The 21,366-nt window shown below is 30.8% G+C and overlaps 1 protein-coding gene and 1 non-coding gene across 3 annotated transcripts; both read right to left on the bottom strand.

Moving 5' to 3' along the window:
* Nucleotides 1-3,801: 3,801 nt before the first annotated feature.
* LOC126863987 (probable ATP-dependent RNA helicase pitchoune) lies at nt 3,802-11,963 on the bottom strand. Of its 2 annotated transcripts, XM_050614808.1 has the most exons (11): nt 11,816-11,963; nt 11,266-11,706; nt 11,065-11,169; nt 9,080-9,148; nt 7,771-8,031; nt 7,393-7,707; nt 7,017-7,318; nt 6,788-6,940; nt 6,541-6,711; nt 5,278-5,455; nt 3,802-4,687 (listed from the first exon to the last, which is right to left on the bottom strand). In XM_050614808.1, exons 2-11 carry the CDS (start codon nt 11,366-11,368, stop codon nt 4,599-4,601), a joined length of 1,746 nt encoding a protein of 581 aa, XP_050470765.1. In that variant the 5' UTR covers nt 11,369-11,706; nt 11,816-11,963; the 3' UTR covers nt 3,802-4,598. The 2 variants fall into 2 exon arrangements, with proteins under 2 accessions (XP_050470765.1, XP_050470766.1); XM_050614809.1 differs by lacking the exon at nt 11,816-11,963 and having other exon boundaries at nt 11,275-11,509.
* An 8,844-nt stretch (nt 11,964-20,807) lies between these two features.
* Nucleotides 20,808-20,914, bottom strand: LOC126864359 (U6atac minor spliceosomal RNA). Its single transcript, XR_007689146.1, has one exon. It is a non-coding gene; the product is annotated as a U6atac minor spliceosomal RNA (small nuclear RNA).
* Between the last annotated feature and the right edge of the window lie 452 nt (nt 20,915-21,366).

Genomic DNA, 21,366 nt, shown 5'->3' on the forward strand with positions numbered 1-21,366 from the left:
TAGCTGATCATCTAACGAAACACACGTAATGCTTTAAATAAACCACAAGCTAAATATAGATTTCGACTTTAACTCGATATTTTAGAGTCAGCTGAAAATTATTTTGTACGTAAATTTTCGAGACGATAAACTGCATCAAATAGTTTCTTTAATCGTTTAATTAGTGACATTTAGAACAAGTATATTTGAGCGTAGTATTAAGTGTTGGTATGTGTTTAATAATGTTCATTTACAAACCAAATAACAAGAAATTGATTATGTAACATATTATTATATATTAATGTATTTTAATCTGGATGCTTAACTTATTGAAAATGTTCTTTCATGAATTCTATAAATTTGTATGAACTATCAATAAAGCTATTACAGAAAAGATACATATTCGTTTCGATATAATTCATGCAACGTTATTTATACATTTTAAATATAAACCAATTACTTCTAAAAGAACTTCCGTGTTTATTACTAAAACGGCCAAACAACAAAATAAAAATTTGTTTATTATAATCAAGTAGAAATATGTATTTAAGAATTTTATTGTATTTTATTGTAAGTAACAAAGAGTTATCGTTGATTGTATAAAATACACATATATTAAGTTTTAAAAGAATTAAAATATTCTCTTCCTATATTAATGTAATTTAAGAAAAAAGAGAGCGTAAAAATTAGATGAATTCTCAAAAAATGTTTTAACGCTATACGTTAATGGATATACATATAGCACGAATATATGACTTATTTTACCATATGCAAAACTCTTCCGATTATAATAATACGAAGTATCAACGCGCTCAACTAGATACGTTATAATATCGAAGCAGTATACTTTAGAATGTATAATTAATGCTTCTACCTACTTTCAATTTGCAGCCACGCAATGTATCGTATCATGGATTCGAACTACGCATTGATTGATGTATCGCATAGGAGATAATAATGTAATACCGATTAACAAATAACTACATTTCCTGAACAGGTTTATTAAATTTTTCATGTATAGACATTATTTTAAAAATGATAATTTTAGATAATAAAGGAAACGTGATTTTAAATTTATTAATCTTAACATATAAATTTCTTTAATTAACAATCGTAATATAAATATAAATAACAACTACCTTACCGTTATTTTTATTATATGATAATCTACTCTCGCAAACATATCTTTGTTAGTTGCTTCATGTGTATATAGTAATTCAAAACAATGAATTATAAAAGTAATTATTTAAATATAAATATTTATTAATTTTTTCGCTTTTTGACACTAGTTTTACCAAAAGAGACGTATTCCTTTAATTTTAACAAGTTTTCGAAATCAAATATTCAATATAATTACGCATCGTATTAACATTGCACTGTATGAAGTCATTGCAGAAAGGGTACTGCCAATTGATCGAATTACCAATGTGATTTTATCTTGCCGTAAAAAATTTTAAAAATATATATTTTTTCTTTTCCAGTAAAACTCCCACTAAAATATACACCATAACAACCCTGTTAGTTGCTACCGATTTTTCTATAAATAGTAGATTTGCGAGGAAAAATACAAAAGAACAAGGTTTTACTATTTTTAATATTGCACAATGATTTTTCACGTAAAGACGATACACCAGAAATATTATTAAATCGATAGTTAGCTATAATCTTTTTTACATTATAGGGAAGTACATTACGTTTATTTTTCGATATGTCAATGAAACAGGTTGAACAACTTATGATTCAATAATATTCTATATTTTATTGAAATATAAACATAAAGGAATTTAATGTCTCTCTTCACTGGATTTGGTATCCAAAAAGAATTGATACCGCTGCAGTTATTGAGAATTTCGTAACCATATTTAGATACTTTATTAGTAAAATAAATGCAGTGATACAAAATCTCTAAAATATTCTCCCAACTTTCATAGCTTTCATTTTTTATATATTTATAATATAAAAACAACTACAACTATCCATTTGAAAATAGTTATAGCTATGTCGTTACGTGTAAACCATGGCAAATATAAAAGATAGGTAACTTTATCTTTTTCTACCGTAAATTTATCAATTGCGTGAAAAAAAGTTCAGAATTAATACCCTGTATGCTATAATTAAAAATATTGCTTGATTGCTTGATACTATTCTCATCTATGTTTATTCTTGATGTTTGTTTATATTATGTTTCTTTAAAATAATTATAGTTCTCTTAACAAAATTTTGTATTAAAATTTTGTATTAAGGAAATTTTAGATATGAAGAAAGTCAACATTGGAAATGTAATAAAAGTGAAAAAGTTAAAATCCGTGAATGAATGAATTAAACAAAATTTTATATTATGATTAAAGTTCTTTATGATCGTGCAATGTTTTTTTGCATTATCATTACACAGGGTTGTTTTAAATTCGTAAAGTTAATATTTTCGATATTGTATATAATTGCATTTGTTTTAAGTTTTAATCTACTATTAAATGACACAATGCAATAACCAATAGTTACATATACAAAAGTTCTCAAAATAAGTTTGATTGAAAACGGAACTTCGTATACTGAAAATTTCATTTCACTCATAAATACAATGAATAATGGATAAATTTTATTGTATTTTTTATATAATTTTTTTTATTCTATAATTCTCTCGATTTTCAAACGATGTGTTCACATTACTTCAATGTTTAAATCTACGTGATAAATACACAAAATATACTTAACATTAACATAAGTTACACTTTTGTACACATTCATATCGCAAGTTTACACGGAAATAAATGTATGATTAATATATTTGTTCAAACTTGGCATTACGTATCAGTATTTAAATTCTGTTGATATTTTATTATTGTCTAATTATTACTATTAGTATATATAGAATTTAATGTAACTAAAAATACAGCCACATGGAGGATGGAGTTATTTGAACTTGCAAGATTAAATTATTTGAAATAGTTATGTTGTTCAAAATATTCCCTTGCTTTTGAAGTAATCAAACGATAATGAAAAAACGTTTTATTTAGAAAATAATTTTCACAAACAATAATTTCTTTCAATTTTTATTATAGTCCTTGGACAAGGACTGAAAGATGTATAATATATCAGTTAAATATTGGGAAATTTTAACATTGTCCTTGATTAGTTTGTACAAAAATGCTCATTCAAATTATTTATAAAAAATGTGCCCATTTTTAAATAAGAAAAATATGAAAGGTTCATTTTTGTAAATCTATGTCCAATTCTGTACATTATTACATAATGTTACATGTGGAAAATTTGAGTATTGAAACCTTTTTTGTAGCTTTTTTAAATGTTTGAAATTTATTTTAAGTTTTAGTACGTTAAGTCGTATAGAATAAAAACATAGATATCTATTAAATGGAGGAAATATATATTATTTGATGTTATTGACAATAAATTCTTCTTTACAATTGTTTAAAGGATCATAGGCGATAACAATAAAAGTTAAAAGTAAAAACGTATACACCTTATTGAAAAAGTAAAATATATATCGTAATTTTATTTCTAGAAAAGAGAGAAGAGGAATTTTACAAATAGTAATCTATAAAGACGTGACTCAAAAACAGCGATCGATTATAAATTCTGTCGCCTTAGTGTTATCCCACGAGCGTTACCTTTTGTGCCATATCCAACACGCCTACACATATGTATTGGTTAGTATAAAGTAGCGTTGACGTCATACACCATGTGCCATACATGGTACTACTGAGAAATAGCGTGGGTGTCACACATAAAGTATTCCTCTTGTCATTTTTCACCCATCAATAGTTTCTTTTTAGTTGTTTATTTTATAAGAAATGACAGGTAATATAAATAATTAAAAGAATATGTTGGTTATTTTATAATACTTAAGCAGCACCGTCTATATATAATAACATAATATATAATTTATTGCCACCATATTTTAGTGACGCTGACTACTTTACAATATATTTATGTGAGATACTTTACATCTGTTTACAGTCTTTCATTACTTTTATATCAATAAGCTATAGTGCCACAAGACAAGTTTTACCACTTTTTTTTGAGAATATATTCTGTGTAATTACTTTAAAAACTGTTTCATGGATCATAGCATAATTAACTAGTATGCTATTTATCTTTTAGTCACAAAAAATAAAAAAATAAAATGAAATATTAATATAGCGTAATTAAATATTTGCTAGTGTAGCATGAAATAAGATCTTTACGGATGAATCAAATTTTTCCTTGAAAAAGTTAACTTTATTTAAATCTAACCTAATTTAATACAGCTGTAAAAAATATTATCATATATCTAGATGGATTCTATAGCTCTATATTATACTTCATACTGTGATAATAAAATAATTACATACAGCAATAGTTGTTATATAGTTTTACAAATTGCAGTATACATAAATAATTCATTAGTTACCATTTAAAATACTCTTACAAACAATACAACTGTTCCAGGAAATAAATATCCACACATGTCTTATTTATAAATTTTGTAATATTTTATACAAATCTTGCATATTGTACAATACCTTAAAAAGGTAAATAAAGAATTATGTTTTATGAAATATATCTTATTTCTTCATAAAATTAGATAAATTGTATTTTGCATTTTATATAAGATAATCAATTTAAAAGTTAGACCGTGATTTAAATTTAGAGTATCCATAACCCCCACCTAATTTTTTTCGTGGTCGGGAATTTTTACTTATTCCCACTTCTATAATGAAATAATGTTAAGGAAGCAATTTTTCTACAATATTTGTATATATAAATGCAGCTAGCAGGTACATATATGTAATCCGTACAAAAATATACAGGGTGCTTGGTAACTGGTGGTACAAGTGGAAAGGGGGTGATTCTACGCGAAAAAAAAAGTCGAAAATATAGAATAAAAAAAATTTTTTTTTTAATTTTTCCATCGAGACAACGATCTACAGTGAGATCCGTTATAACGTACCACACGCGTACCGAGCGAAAATTCAAAGTCGATTTTCTCAAAAACAAAGCCTCAAACGAAAAATTTTTATTCTATATTTTCGACTTCCTTTTTCGCGTAGAATCACCCCCTTTCCGCTTGTATCACCAGTTACCAACCACCCTGTATAAAGAATGAAAAATTTTCTGCACGTTATAAAAATATAGCAAATAAAGGAAGAACATTTTTAACATTTTATATACTCGAAATCTAGTTTTCTGTGCATTGTACGCATATACATATAGTAAATGAATATAGTAAATACGCAAATGAAGTATTAAAATACCAAATATTATTGAAATCTCAATAAAAGACTATGTTTTAAAGGATACTCAAATCCACAGCTGGTGGAACCACGAACCCAAAAGATTTTGCGACCTTCGATAAGTCCAGGGTCTCAATGTCAAAAATTTGTTTCAAATGATGAGAATCATATGCCCTCACATATGCTTTGAAGGCTTCTTTTGCTGACATATTTAAGAAATAATTCTTCGAAACCAATTTTTCAAGCTAAAACAGATGAAGAAACACAATTTAATTATTTTAATGTAGAGCACTGTAGATAGTCATAACTATATTGAAATAATTATTAGAATTACTTTAAAATAACAGAAATTAATAATAAGAAGTATTAAATTTAATAGCATCATACATTATTAGATATCTCTAAATTTTTACAATTTTTATTATGGAAAGTTACGGTTTAATGTAAAACAAATATAGAAGGAACTCATTTTTTCGTTCTACACATTCTGTTTTTTCTGTGCATTCAAAATGTTAGAGTAAAAATGATTTATATTTGTAGATGGAAATAACAGAAAAATTCAATTTATTTTAATCTGAAATATTGTAACTGATACTTAAGGTATCCAATTCGTGTAGTTAATTTACATTTTTAGTCGTCTTTGCATTTTATAGTTTACAGAAAATGTTTGCACACACAATTATTACATATCCTTTACCCATGACTTTTAAAAAAAGAAAATTAAAAAAAACTTAGAGTAATACAGATATATATATAATTATATTATTTTTTATTTTATTATATTATTCAAATATGTATCACATCTAATTATATTATTCTAATTACCTATATAATTATAATATATATATATATATATATATATATATATATATATATATTTCGATGTATTAGAAGAACTTGCAATACATTAATTTAATTAATAATATATATTATATAATATATGTATATTGTATATATATTAGTCTACCATAAAAATAAGGCCAAAATTGGAAAAAAAAAAGAATATTTTTTATATTTGGTCTATAGACACCATATATTAGTAATAACCATGATACACATGTTGTGTATTTTAAAATATAAGGCATGATTCATTAATTATGAATATATCAAAAACTATTAACTTCCTACATATACCTAAAATGGAACATAATCATTCTTGTTTTGACAAATTCTACAAATTAACTTTGTTACAAAATTGAATAGAATTTAGAGATTATATTTTGCTATCTTCATTTTGTGAAGTTTTAATATGGATTTACACACTGCATAAAATATTTCCAATTCTATAAATTTTTAGTTAAAAATTAAAAATTAAAATATGTATATTTACCTGTAATTGTATATCAGCAATTTTATTCCATGAAAAATCAAATTCGTTTACAGGTACTCTAGCCTGTTTAAGATAACGGAGGAAACCAAGTTCCTCTGGCCTTAAAATTAGTAACGCATGACCGCTACTACCTTCTCCTCGAGCTGTTCTACCAACACGATGAATATATTCCTGCAACAGCACTTAGCTATTATATTCATTACCAATTTAATAATGTTTGCATTATGTTACATTTAATTTAATTTGCCTTAGGATCATCTGGAGGATCATATTGTACAATCCAATCAACAGCTGGTATATCAAGACCACGAGCAGCCACATCAGTACAAAGGAGTATACCAGAAGACGCGTTACAGAATTGGAAAAATGTTGTTGTTCTCTTCGTTTGTTTCTGTTTCCCCTATTAAATAATTGAAATATGTAATATAAAACTGTTAGGTGTCAAATAATTGAAAGTATTCCACACTGTACCGTACATGTATGCTTAATACTGGCAAATCAATGTAATTTAGTAGTTCATGGTGATATTTGACTGACATGCACGAACTGAAGAAAACCATAACCTTTTTCTTTCTGTTCTTTTTTAAAAAAGTAAATAAAAGTAAAAATCTCTTTTCACTGGGGCACACAACATAACCCTGTTCTAAACCTTCTACTGTTGCCTTTTCCTTATCATCATCAACACCAACATAAACTGGTTCTTTTTTTAAAGCTAAAGTTGTTAACATTTCCGTTCGCTTGGTTTGTGTTGCACTGAACAACATTGTTAGTCTCTTTTCTATAATAAAATATGTATATATTCTATATCATTATCATTATTTCTGCTACAAAAATATGAAAGATTGAACTAACTTGGTAAAATGTTAATAATTTGTTTCAGTTCTTCTTCAAAACCAATATCTAAGATACGATCAGCTTCATCAATAACCAGACATTGAAGATTTTTATACAAAAAGTCTGCTGTATTTTGTAAATGATCCAATAATCTACCAGGGGTAGCTACGATAATATTAATTCCTTTTGCAAGTTTTTGAGCTTCAGTCTGTCTATTAGCACCCCCCATTAGTAAACCATATGTATGGTAATGATATTTCATTAGTTCTTTTAAAACTCCAAATGTTTGCATAGACAACTCTCGTGTTGGAGATATAATAATACAACCTGTGCCTAAAAATAGTAATATAATGAAATATTTACATTCCAAATATTTTATTTATATTATTAACATACCATTGCGAGGCATAAATTTCAATTTATAAATTAATTCAACAGCAGGTATTAAAAATGCTAAAGTTTTCCCAGATCCTGTTTTTGCAGAACCCACTAGATCTCTTCCTTCTAGTAAAGGAGGAATAGCTTTTGCTTGTATTTCTGTCATGTTTGTAAAACCCATGTCTTCTATTGCTTTTAAAGTATTTTCACAAACAGATTCTGCTAATACCTTAAAATTTGTATCATTTGCTATCGTTAGACCCATTGCAGATCCAGGTACTGCAAGAATGAGAGATAAATCAAGTTAATATTCATATATATATAATACACAGCATGTATCATGTAATAATATTCACAATTTCTAAACTTCGCCAATTGTCTTTTTGGAAAGAACTGGCATATAGAATTATCTATCTGTTAATTAATAATAAATTGCAATAATTATGATTTTTTAAATATATATATTTTTCTGTATTAAAAAAGAATTGATCTTAATTCTCTTAAATGAATTCATATACTTTAAATATGATATTCTCCATAAAAAAGTTCCTTCCTAGATTCTAAAAGAATATTAAACATATTTAATAATAATCATTTTTTTCATTGTATTGACATTTTTAATTGACATATCCAGTTCTTTAGTCATTTGTCAAATAAATGAATACGATTAACGCGAAAGTGATTTAATATTTAGATAATATCATAATATCATTTGTAATAAGTCTTTTGAAGGAAATTTATTACACATAACCAAAAATTGTTCGAAACTAAAAAAAGATCTTATATAGGGATAAAGTCTATTTGAGTATTGTTGTCTATGGAAATTTACTGATTTGCATGTATTTCTTTTGCATTCACTAAACTCTAATAGCATGTTATGAAAACTCTCTATTGGAAAACACATTTATTGTGATACAATAGTTATAAATTAATGTTGTATATATGAAACTAAATTATTAATACAAAGTAGAGGTATGAATGCATGAACTGTTCTATATCTTCGATTAATTTTTGCATAAGGAATCCAACCATGTCGAGTTGTATTACCTACAATGAAATTCTCTATATATCAAGCTTTCTCAAAAAATTATTTGATGCGGTTCAAAAATTGTAAATACCATTGAACTATACAGCTTAAATATAATTTAATACTGATTATTTAAGGGGATAAACCATAAAATTGTATGAAAAAAAAACTTTTTAAATAAAAATATTTTTAATGCACTTTAATGGTTAACTTCCGAATAATATGTCACTTATAGCAAATGTTTTTGTTTTGAAATTTACAGTAATTAAAAGATTAGTGAAATTTTCTTAAAATACTTACAATTTTCATCTATACTATTAGTATTGTTTTCTTGTGATATTTGATCATCTTCGTTTTTTTTTCGTTTCTCTGTAACATATAATAATTACATGTTATACAATAAACACATTCTGAAGGGAAACGCCTGAGTTGATGAAACAAGATTTAGATTTGAAATTTTTTAATATCACATACAAATAGTTGTTTTATACTATATAAACAGATCACTCAAGTTTATGCAGATGAAAAATATATAAAGTAAAAGTCACATACTCTCGAATATACAAATAGCACATATGGCTATGTTTAATTTCTCATGTTTCAGTCGCTTTGCAGTCTTATGTTAATAAACATCTACATGATATAATACCAACGATAGCCATACTACTAATGTATGAACTATAGAAAATTTCAGCAGATTAGAGAAATTAATTGAAACACAGACAGGACATATAAACAACTTATTATCTCTGTTAGCACTGGTAATAAATAAAATAATGCTCAGTACAAAATAATGAAGCTGATATGTATTACTACAGGGAATGCTATTGCATTCGTTCAACATAAAAACAAACTGGAAATCATCCTAGGCTGCCACAAAATAGATATAATGCTCATTTCTGCAACTCATTTCACAGACAAAAATCACTTCAATATCAATGTCTATAATACATCACATTCAACATCCCAGTGGTCAGGTAAATCAGATATTAATATAAAATCAAATATAAAACATTATAAGCTCCATTAGAAGCATGATATAAAAAGAATTATCTCCAGGCATCTAATGTTATGATTCAAGACTGGTATAGTCTGCAATATCTATTATTTACTGCCCTCCTAGGCACGATCTTTTGAAGAAAGATTTTGATTATTTTATTTGGAGGTTTTATTCTTAATTCAACATAAATCCAAAGAAAGATCCAGGACACAACATGATCAATGATAAAATGATCAAATTTGTGATCATAGAAACTTTATGCCATCTCTGCGTCCATTTATGCCAGAATGAAGTATGGTTGTACTGTAAATTTGAGGTTTCTTGCGAATATCTAGGAAACTAAAGCCAAGCGATGGTAACATGCATAGGGAAAAATTGTTCATGATGTTGATTTGGACAACACACTTGAAGGTCATTGGAATCAATGGGATTGTCTGATATTAAATAATTACTATTATTTCTCAACTTACTTTTATACTATTTAAATAATTAATCATAATTTAAATAATTTAAATAATGATTGTGCATATCACATACCATGTCAAAGCATGTGATGAAATGAATGACCATCATGTTAAATATATGTTGTAGATTAATGTAAACCGAGATAAATAATGGAAACATTCCATAAGTTGAAAACTAATGACATTTGGATTCATGTTCATTAAAACTCTTTTGCCTGTGTTAGTAAATACTACATGCTGTTAAGGTTTACCATTAACTCCTTGACATATCTTGTATATTATATATATTTTTCATTATATGGATATTAGTATGAAAACAATACAAATTTTAGAGATATCCAATTTATTATTTTCGTTCATCCAATAAGATAAAACATTAAACTTTGAACATTTTTACGCTGATTGTAAATGATATATTTCACATTTACAGAAAGAATTACTTTCTTTTACTATTTACATTACACTTTCTATTCTATTATGTTATTACTTTTTTATGGTTAGATGGTAAAGAATATGAACATTAAAAGGTTACTTAAATATCAAAGAATTTTTTTCAGACATGGTTTAAATTAAAATTAGGAAATTATAAAAAGCAATTACTTTGAGTAAATCTGTTTTGATTCTAACAGATGTTAATATATTAATTTCAGTTAACAAATTAAATTCTACATAGCAATGCATTCACTATTGTATATACTTTATATGTACCTTAGAAATATAACAAACATAAACACAGTCTATTTTCAGTTTTGAGGAAAATTAAAATATTAATAAATATAATCTAAATTGTAGAAATTAAATAAATAATTATTTTAACTTACTTTTTACTGGCACACTTTCTTGTGAGTGACGTCGTTTCGATTCATTTATAACATCTGTCTCATTTTCTTGAATATCATCTTCCAAATTTTCAATTGGGGCTTCACCTGCCATTAATATAAAATAGATTATCAGTAAGAGCTAATAATTTTATGTAAAGATAGGTTATAATATAACAATAATAAATTATATTTTATGACTACATTTATAACCTTGTACTTGCTTCTCCCGTTCTTTCAATACTTCAAGTTTCTTCCTTTCTTTCTTCTTAATTTTTCGCATTAAAACTTTATTAGGTACTGACATATTTGTTTAACAAATCAAATGCTTATTTTAGTGTAATAAAATATCTCAACACGTTTTAACCACGTGCTAAATTGAAAATTGATGTCTTCTTTAAAACTAGTTTGCAATAACTGACAGTGGGCGTTACGGTCGCCCAATCAGAGCGTTTCTCTCACTGACATATCAATGGCTTCTCCCTGCTTCAAGTCGTTGCTAAGAACACATGTGAGAGTGGACATTCTTAATCCAATGTTAGAAATATCAGCCAAAAGATGGAGGTGGGAATTCTGTCCGCATTAATCTTTCCCTATTACTTTTTTTTAATTTATATGAAGAAACAATAGCTTAAAACTTCAACACTATAAGAACCAAAACAGAGCTTTTATTAGAAAATGAATTAAACAAACTTAGAAATCACAGATTAAAAAATACAAATATTATGAAATTAAGTTAAACGCCAAACTGAACTTTATTATTTGAAGGACCGCGCTCTTCTGTCCGTTTTTATAGGTTTGTTTATGGAACTACTTATAGTAAAAGGTAACCTAAAAAAATTAATGTCTAAACTATTTTACAATGTACCATCAGAGGGGAAATGAGTTCTAATTGTTCTCGAGCTAATATTGTTCCCAGCAACCAAGTACTGATGGTATTCTACGCTAAAATATATGAAAACTTATAAAGTTAGGAATCTGTTCTATTTAGTTTCACGCTGGCATATACAAAAACCTATTTAGTTCCACCAAAAACGTGGTATGCTGTGGCGCTGTGGTTCACGTCATCAAAGCCTGTTTCATTGTATGGTTCTATGGAAATCTTTTCTATTCGATATAAACAAATATGAGAATAATAAAATCGCGCAATAATTGAACTAAGTTGCCTTTGAAAGAGAAATTAATTATTTATTATATCTTTTTAACGAAGAAAAGAAAATCTTTCCTTTCAAACGATAATGGATCAGTAAAATGATGCAATAATTTTAATATATTCTCCATATACAATAGCTTTTTAGATATAACATTAAATTTACTTTTCTCGCAATAATGTTTTTGTTATAATAAAACTTAAATTTCATTTTGATAGTAATTTTAATAGTTGGTAGGCTGCGAATAATATTTCTGACGATAATGTATCTGTTTTGCATGCGTATTCATTTACAGAAACGACAGAAACAGAAGAACAAATTAAATGCAGACGAGATTTGACGTTGTGATTAATTTTACGATTTTCATCCATCTTACTTCCATTATTGAGTAAAATTTATGGTAATTATTTAGAAGTTCGCCCATATCACCGATTTTGATGTTTTTTGTATATACTATTGGGACTACAATTCTAAACATATTTTTATCACATTTCAGAATCGCTATATACAGGTATTGTAGAAGGTATATATTATGTAGTAGTTAATTCTATATGGCATATATTTCATTTTATTCTCTTGCCTTTTTGTTTAACTCTTAATCGTAATTATTATAGTTCTAATCATAAGCAATTAGTTTTCATTTTCAGGACAATAAAAGTCGAAAATTTTGATGTACACATATATATGTATATGTATATGTCGGAGATGAAAGGACATCGAAGCCTTTCTTTTGGAATGTTTGGGAAGGTCCCCAATACTTTAATCCAGACTTTTATTATAGCTGCACTTAAATAATAAAACTGAAAAAAATAGTTGTTTATGTTTTAATCCGAGTATGGGTGCCCGAGATTTATGACATAACGGGTCGCTGAACGGAGCCACGGTCACGGGAGGGATGTGTATCTAACAGAGATATGGAGTAATTATATAACTCTCCTTAAAAACAAAGATTGACCCAAAGGGTACAGAGAGGTACGGAGAGGAGTATATAAGGGCAGTTCCACATGGGCTGAGATTCTGTTCAGTCAGATAAGTTCTACTTGTACTGAGGACAAGTACGTTGAGTCACACCAGAATCGTGGATCAAATCGCATTCGTCATCCCGTTGACCGTGGATTCGTTATTGAACCTAAGATCATTGTCATTAGCATCTCGAGTATCTAATTACCACGGTTACTTGTCAAATTCTGTAATAATCGTATTTGCGCTGGTAAATATCTTCTCTATTGCATAATAACAATGTCCAATCCAAATGAAGATTCGCTTCACGCCCCTAACCTTAATCATAATGTGAACCCGACATATATATATATATTGTGTGTGTGTTTGCGTGCATATATATTGTGTTGCGTGTATATATATTGTGTGTGTTGCGTGTGTATATATATATAAGGCAGTGCCCCATATAGAATTATTATTAGACTAAGATTTAATTTAATTTTTAAATTTCAGGTTTTTATGGATCCTAGTCCGGTTTCTAGTTTTCGCGTTGGTTTTCTTCTTAAAGCTCCTTTGTTGTTTGTTTTGAACATTGTGCAAACGCACACCAGAAGGAATATTTATTTGATGATGAATAAATTAAAAATTTTTTGGGATCTCCCCATAACTCGCACGCAGAAGAGGCGGACAACCTCGAGTTCCTGTGGCCCGCTCAACATCGCTTCTACGATCGCCGAGGGGGTCAATCTTTCGCCTATGACGTGCCGCAGGGTGTAGCGGGACAGTTCCCACGCCGGACAAAGCTCCAGCGTGTGCTGCACCGTGTCCCTGCCGTCCCCGCAGTGGTGACAGATGTTCGTCGTCTCCTGTCCGATTTTCCTCAGGTACTTGCCGAACACGCCGTGTCCCGTGAGTACCTGGGTCATCCTGTAGGTGAGTGGGAAGCCACGGCGTCTCCCCGTTTGGGAGGACCGCCTCCGCGCCTCGATGTTCGCCTCCCTCGTTGATCAGCTGGGATTGCCACTGGTCCCACGCGTCCTCCTCGACGGTTCCTAGGTCGTTTGGGGCCGCCTGCTCGGTCGAGTCCTCTCCTGGGTCCCATACTCTCATGTGGGTGTATCTTCTCTTGAGCGCCAGTGCCCGAAGCTCCCACGGGGGGGACGCGACCAGAACGGTCGCCGATGCGTGAGACACTGTTCGGTATCCCCTGACGATTCTCCTGAGGAGCAGTATGCTGCGACGACTCGCCATCAGATCGTCCGCCCATACCGGGGCCCCGTACATCACTCGGGACCGAACGACGTCCTCGTATAGTCGGCACACCGCGACTCTCGCATCGCCGATGTTCGGCAGCAGGCCGCACAAGGCATTGGCAGCCGCCGATACCTTCGGAATCGGGGAGTCGAAGTGCGGCTCGAGCGTCCACTGACTTCTGAAGTGATCTGGGGAACTTTTAAGAACGATTCTAATGACCAGACTCAGGTGTTCATTACAAGAGAACGAATGTGTGAAATTGCGAACCCGTAGGACACTCGAAATTAGCAAGGAGGATCATCAGAAGATAAGACACGGCCCTGTGCCTTTACTGAAATTACGCGATGAAGTTCGGTCAGGGAGGAAATGAGAGTGCTCACGCTTATGGACCTGATTGTTTTCGGACTAGTGCTGCACCATACGGCCAATTGATGAGTTTAATTAAGATTAGAATATATAAAAACCTATAAAATTGGGGATCTGCTTTGCTTGATCGTAATTTAGTATATAAATTAGAATCTATGTATTTAAATTTAAAGCTAGGGATCTGCCCTGTTTAGTTGCACACTAGCATAGACAAGAACCGATTGAGTTACATGTTCGAATGAATCGATTTAATTGTACGGTTCTACTAAAAATTTCATATCTACTTTTCTATCCGAGATAGACAAATATGAGAATGACAAAGTCAAGCAATAATGAAACTAATTGTAAGTTGTCTAAGAAAAAGAAATTGATTGTTTACTATATTTTTTTTTAGAGAAGAAAAGAGAATATTTCCTTTCAAACAATTATGGATTAATGCAATAATTTATTTTTCCACACATCATTTAGATTTAACATTAATCCTTGGCATTTGACATGTCAATTGTACTGGCAGGAATATTTTTTCATCGTTGCATGGAATCAAATATTCCTTTTTATTAGTACGATGATGCTTGTTGAAACGAATTGAACGAAAATAGGGACGACATATTTCTATATCTTTCTAATATAGGAATCCATTGGTTCAAAATCTTTGGGTTTTTACAATTTGGTACTTCTAACCTACTGTATAGCTTACTTTAACGTGATAGCCATTTAAACGATAAATTTGATCATTTACTTAAACACATATTGTGTTCAGAATAACGAAACATCGCCTCACTATCAATATATAAATCGACTTGTCACATAACATTTCGAATAAAGGTTGTATACGTGGCCCAATCAATATTACTTGTACTTTTCTATTTCCATAAGACTACTGGATACAATCAAGTTACGCTCATAGTATCAACAAAGACGAGCAACGCATAAAAGAAAAAAAGTCATGCGGAGTAAGCTGAATAATCTAATAGAAAATACCAAACTTTAACAATGTACAATTTTTGAACAAGTGAAACGGATTCCGGAGCTTCAAATTCTTAGATTCAAAATCGTTATATCGTGTTTCCATTTATCGAATTCAAGAAACATTCGATAATTGTAAAAAAGATCCTTTACATAATTGCATACTCGTCGTGTACTCGTCACCATTACGAAGAGGAGTGCTATTCCTCTGATACATCGAGAAGCTCGACGGTGTCACGTGGGAGACACAAGAAATCACGAAATTAACAGATCACCGGTGATCTCCTCGCGTTGTAGTTCGAACGTTTCACAAGTAAGGTAAAAAATTTGGACTTTAGATATGATAGTAAAATTTATTGTACGAATCCAGCAGAATGACGGTTCAGAGTGTTATAATAAAAAGGTGTTGACTGCTGATTTGGGAGGGTTCTTATACTAAGGTTTGGTTTCTCTGGAGGGGTTATCGTCGCGGCTATTCTGTTACTATCTGGTTATTGTTTCGATGGTTGTGGTATGCAGGATGTTTCGTCTACCCTATTACCGTTTCTGAGCGTGTGGCATTCCCCCTTCTTAGCTTCGCTTTACCTCGATGAAGCATATGGCTCTGGTGGGTCGTCTAACTTGAATGATCCCTTCACAGAATTATCAATGTTATGGTCTTCTTCCTGAGAAGTAAGGTTTTAGTCTGTTGCCGTGGATTCTTTGAGTTTGACCGTTGGAATATAAGATAGAATATAAGATAGAATATATATAAGATAGATGATTGGATGAAAGGATTTCTGCTGGTCCTAGCCATTCGTGGTATAGTTTGTTGGTTTTGTGATCGTTATGTACCCATACTTTATCTTTTACTTGGAATATCGTTTGTGTTTTAATAACTTTTTGTATCTGATCTCTCTGATATCGCGTTTTGTTTGATTCGGCGATTTGCTTTGGTTATGGTTTGGTTATGTCGATTTTTCCGGAGGTTAAATAATTGTTCTTTAGTTAGGCTGGGGTTGGGTGATATCAAGGATGGCATGTTAGCTTGTCGTCCAAATGTTAGTTCAAATGGGGTATGTCCGGTCGTTTCGTGTACTGAAATATTATATCACATACATATTAGTTTTAAATTTTCGTCGTAATCGTTTTGTCGGTCGGTCGTACAAGTTCGAATAAGATCATTTACTACAGCATGTGTTCGTTCAAGGGATCCGTTAGATTGCGGGTGGAAGGAGGTAGTTTTTATGTGTTAGATCTTGAAAGCCTTTTCAAATGTATCCATCAGTGTATATATAGAGAATATAGAGAAAAATCGAATCTGTGTGAATCGATTAATTATCAACCCCAAACCTACATCAATTAACAGTTTCCTCTTGATGCGTTGAATGGATCCTGGCAGGGGTCGCCAATTTTGTCACGTAGGAGACACAAGAAATCACGAAATTGACAGATCACCGGTGATCTCCTCGCGTCGTAGTTCGATCGTTTCACAAGTAAGGTAAAAATTCGAACTTCAGATATGATAGTAAAATTTATTGTACGAATCCAACAGAGTAACGGTTCAGATAGTTATAACAAAATAGGTATTGAGTGCTAATTTGGGAGCGTTCTTATACTAAGGTTTAGTCTCTCTGGAGGGGTTAGGTTGTCGCCGGGTGTCTATCAGACACGGCTATTCTGTTATTATCTGGTTATTGTTTCGATGGCTGTGGCATGTAGGATGTTTTGTCTACTTATATATATATTTTTTTTTTAATGCTTTTGAACGTGTGACAACGGTTCGTCACGATCGAGTGGTGTAACATGATCCAATGTCAGATATCGCCGAGACAAGGTATCTAGGTACTAATATTGTTGAAGTAATTACTTCAAGAAAAACTCTACATCTTTACTTTTGTATATCTGTGACCTGGAGACCGCTGTTGCGAAGAAAATAGAATTTAGTGAAACAAAAAATTTGAAATAAGGAGAGATCCATATTATTGTGCCCTTGAATATAAATTATGTTTTGGATTACAAGGTATAGAAACAAAAGAGCTATAAATAGATTTCTGTTGCTGTTTCTTGTAGCTTTCAGCTAGAGCTACAAGGTTAACTTTTTGATAATGTCTTTTGCTATAAATATATGAACGTGCTCCCTATCATGGTTTCTTCTATTGTATCGTAACACTGTAAAAGTGAGGATCTGGATTAGTATACACTATACTTATATTATACTTTGCATTGTGAGTATACATGTACACTGTTGCCATTTTCAATGTTCTCGCGAGCGCAGGTTCAGAATTAAGTGGATGTGTGTTACGCCGATATGCTATATCGTCTATAAGCTATATTGAATATTTATTGTAATATAAAACGATTGCTATTTTCGTTCCGACTTTTTGTGAACAGTCTGGACATTTCCATATGATTTTTTTATGAACACCTGCAGAAAAGACGATCGTGGCGTGTGTATGAAATTTGTATAAATATTGTTTACATTTGCTATTATTTATTAAGGCAAAGAATTAGAGGAAATATTAATCCTCTCTATTCGAAAATTCATTCATTCGAAAATTAATGAGTAAGCAGGTATAATGTTTAATCTACGATGTTTCTTACAAAACGTCACGCAGGATGGTTTACGTCTTCAAATGTCATAATCTTCTTCTCTATGACTTGTACGAGATAAGCTGCTGCCCATGTATCGTTCTATTCAATAACTAAAAAAACAAAGCCGAAAACTCAATTTTTTATTTCTAATTTTCATCCTATTTTAAATTTTTTACACCAGCGAATATACAAACAAGTATTGTACATATATGAAACATATTTATAAATTATACGTATAATTGCAATTGAGAGTATATGTACGTAGAATAATACATAAATATAGGTATAGTTTTAGAACTTATGTTTATTTGATGGACTTGTGTTTGTTATTTTGTAATAATGTAGAATACGCTTATAAATAATTGTGTTTCCTTCTTTGTATTTACAAGCATACACGTGACTTGACACGTACATTCAGTTTCCTAGCATTAACTCATAGAGTAAAGTAAAGTAAGGGATAGTTACAAAAGCAAGAAAAGTTACAGAAGCAAGAATATATGAAAAAATTTGTTCTACAGGTGGACATTGAAAGTGTGAGAATAGCAATGCAACAAGATCAGCGCTGTTCAACCAGGAGACACGCAAGCGCTTTATTTTCAAGTCGAAGTCTTCGTAGAATTTTGAAGTCAACTAAATTTTTCTCAAGAATTACTTGAAATTTTGACTGTAAATAGTGCGCTGAACTTTCTGCTTATATCAGACCAGACTCATTTTGTATTATCTGGTTGTGTCAATAAATAAAATTTTCCTGAAAATCTTCACGAAGTTCAGGTTTTCACACCCAGAAAATTACCGTATGATATGGAGCAGCATTGTTTGGTATCGTTGCCTCTTCTTTGAGGACAACCTATGCTGTTACGGTGACATAAAACCGCTATGTGAAAATTCTGTGTAATTCTTTGGAACCACAATTGCATCAACTTGAACATTGTATGGTCCCATTAGGGTAGTAGATCGTCCGAAAAGTTCCTTTCGTTTTATAAGGAAATAATGAATGCACAGCATTTCCCGTTTTATATTATTTTATCGAATTACGTATGATCCATTTCGTTTCCAGCAAAATAAAGATCACAACGTTCGACAGATTAGGTTTCATGCGTCGTTGTAAAAGACGTGTCTGTAAAAGAAAGACACTTTTCGGACAACCTAATACAACTTTGCACATCACAATGGCAGTGTGTTGAATGTTTGTGCGTGGAATGTTTTCTGGACATTCGATTTCATCGTACGACGATATTTCTTATTTCTCTTGATCGGCAAATTTGATTTATTGCGATTAGTGATAGTTGCCTCAAAAACCAAAAAACAAAGAGTGTGATCCTCCATTTGCCAATATTTAAGAATGGAAGAAAAGATAAAATTGCAGCATTCTATAACGAAATGATCCAAAAGGTAATAGGATATCTTTGAAATCAACTAGAATAATATTCGAGAGAGTCTTTTTCAAAAAATAAAATGGCATCTTCGTATTAACATAAAAGCTTAATAAGAAATTGAAATCTTAAAATTCTATTTTATTTGAAAAATCGTTCGGCAATACAAATAGTTTACTTTGTTTCACACACAGCAGCTATACATATATCTTACACTCTGAAAACCACGACAACCTTCTTGCACGCACGCTTGTTCTCAACCGACTCTTCCAGATTTTTCTAACATCTGGCAACAGTCTCTTGTCTCAACTAAGACCTGAACGCCCTCTAACGCTTACACGCGCATTCATATGTACAGTGTAAATGTATCATCTAACCAACAATCATCATATCGAATGATACGCGGTAAAAATTTGAAAAACGTGTGGGAAGTTGTAGAAAACGAGGAAATTGGTTAATTGGGGTTCGATAAACAGATTGCAGGATCCTTTTATACTTTGACAAGTACCGGTCATTTTGACTGGTATTGGTATAAGTAGCCTCGATACGAAATTATTTTGAGTTTGATTATATAAAAACGAAATAAAATCCACTATATCATTCTTTTAGTTATCGTTGCGAAAGTCATTACATCATTGCGAAATAAAGAAATAAAGTAATATATGATAATATAAATAAAATAAAACAAAATAATTAACGAATCAATTTACAAATAGAAAGTTTTTACAAGCTTGTAAGTAACACTATGTCTAATTACATTTTAAACTGCTTTATTATCGCTACTCGTATAACATTTTTAATTTCATCATTCAAAGAAATATGTTTACTGAAGTTGATGCAGAATGTCGGTAGGCGCCACTTTCTAACCACCAGTATGTATCCAAATTTTACCTATGATTATATTGTTCAAGTCTGGAATTTGGTAATTAATAGTGTAAGTTTACTCAGTAATTCTGTTGTATATCAAATTTTTTTATCTATTTCGTTTTTGATTACATGATGTCAATGAATCAAACATCTAGATTCGCATCTAATATATTGTTCGAAATCCAATGCTCAAAAGGAAAAATTATTAGCACCTGCGTTTTCCGGAAGGATAGCGGAAGCCTTCCGCGGTCCTTCCAAAAAGATTTGCTAAGTGCCGCCGAAAGGCGACAGTGCTTTACCATTTATATATGTGTTCCACCCTTATTTACGGGAGTGTTAAACTTCTCTCCTTTCATACTACAAAAAAAAATTTTTTTTTTTTTTTTACGTGGAGGAAATCTTCATAGACACCTTACTAACCTACACACTGGGCAGAAGGTAGTGCCGGATTCTTACCGGCTAAAACCTCCACGGGCGGGCCAACAGTAGGCCAGTGTTGTGCGAGTTGATCGTCGGGCCCCTGGTGCTTAAACACCAAGCACGTTACTAAACCAAGTTACTCTCAGAAAGTAAATTGACAGTACAAGCAAGGGAGGGGCATGGCCGCTTGCCTGTTTGTAATGTTGTAAGAGAAAATTTGTTTTTTCCGTTCTTGTTTTGAAGCCTTTAAACCGAGGATTCGAACTCGCGACGCATCGTTTTTAGTTCTGAGCTTTAACGAGCGTAGCTGGCTGCCTCGCCGAGGTTCTAGCTGATTGGAAAGTATTTGATTCTTAATGTGGCAATGTATATCATAGGAAGTATTCTAATTAGCC

The sequence above is a fragment of the Bombus huntii genome, chromosome 3, assembly GCF_024542735.1.
Source record: "Bombus huntii isolate Logan2020A chromosome 3, iyBomHunt1.1, whole genome shotgun sequence".
In the NCBI taxonomy this organism is placed as follows: domain Eukaryota; kingdom Metazoa; phylum Arthropoda; class Insecta; order Hymenoptera; family Apidae; genus Bombus; species Bombus huntii.

Coding starts and splice junctions, on each gene's coding strand:
- LOC126863987 (XM_050614808.1), bottom strand. CDS start 11,368: ATGTCAGTACCTAATAAAGTTTTAATGCGAAAAATTAAGAAGAAAGAA. Junction 11,170..11,265: donor GCAAGTACAAGGTTATAAAT/GTAGTCATAAAA, acceptor TATTAATGGCAG/GTGAAGCCCCAATTGAAAAT. Junction 6,712..6,787: donor ATCCTCCAGATGATCCTAAG/GCAAATTAAATT, acceptor GTGCTGTTGCAG/GAATATATTCATCGTGTTGG.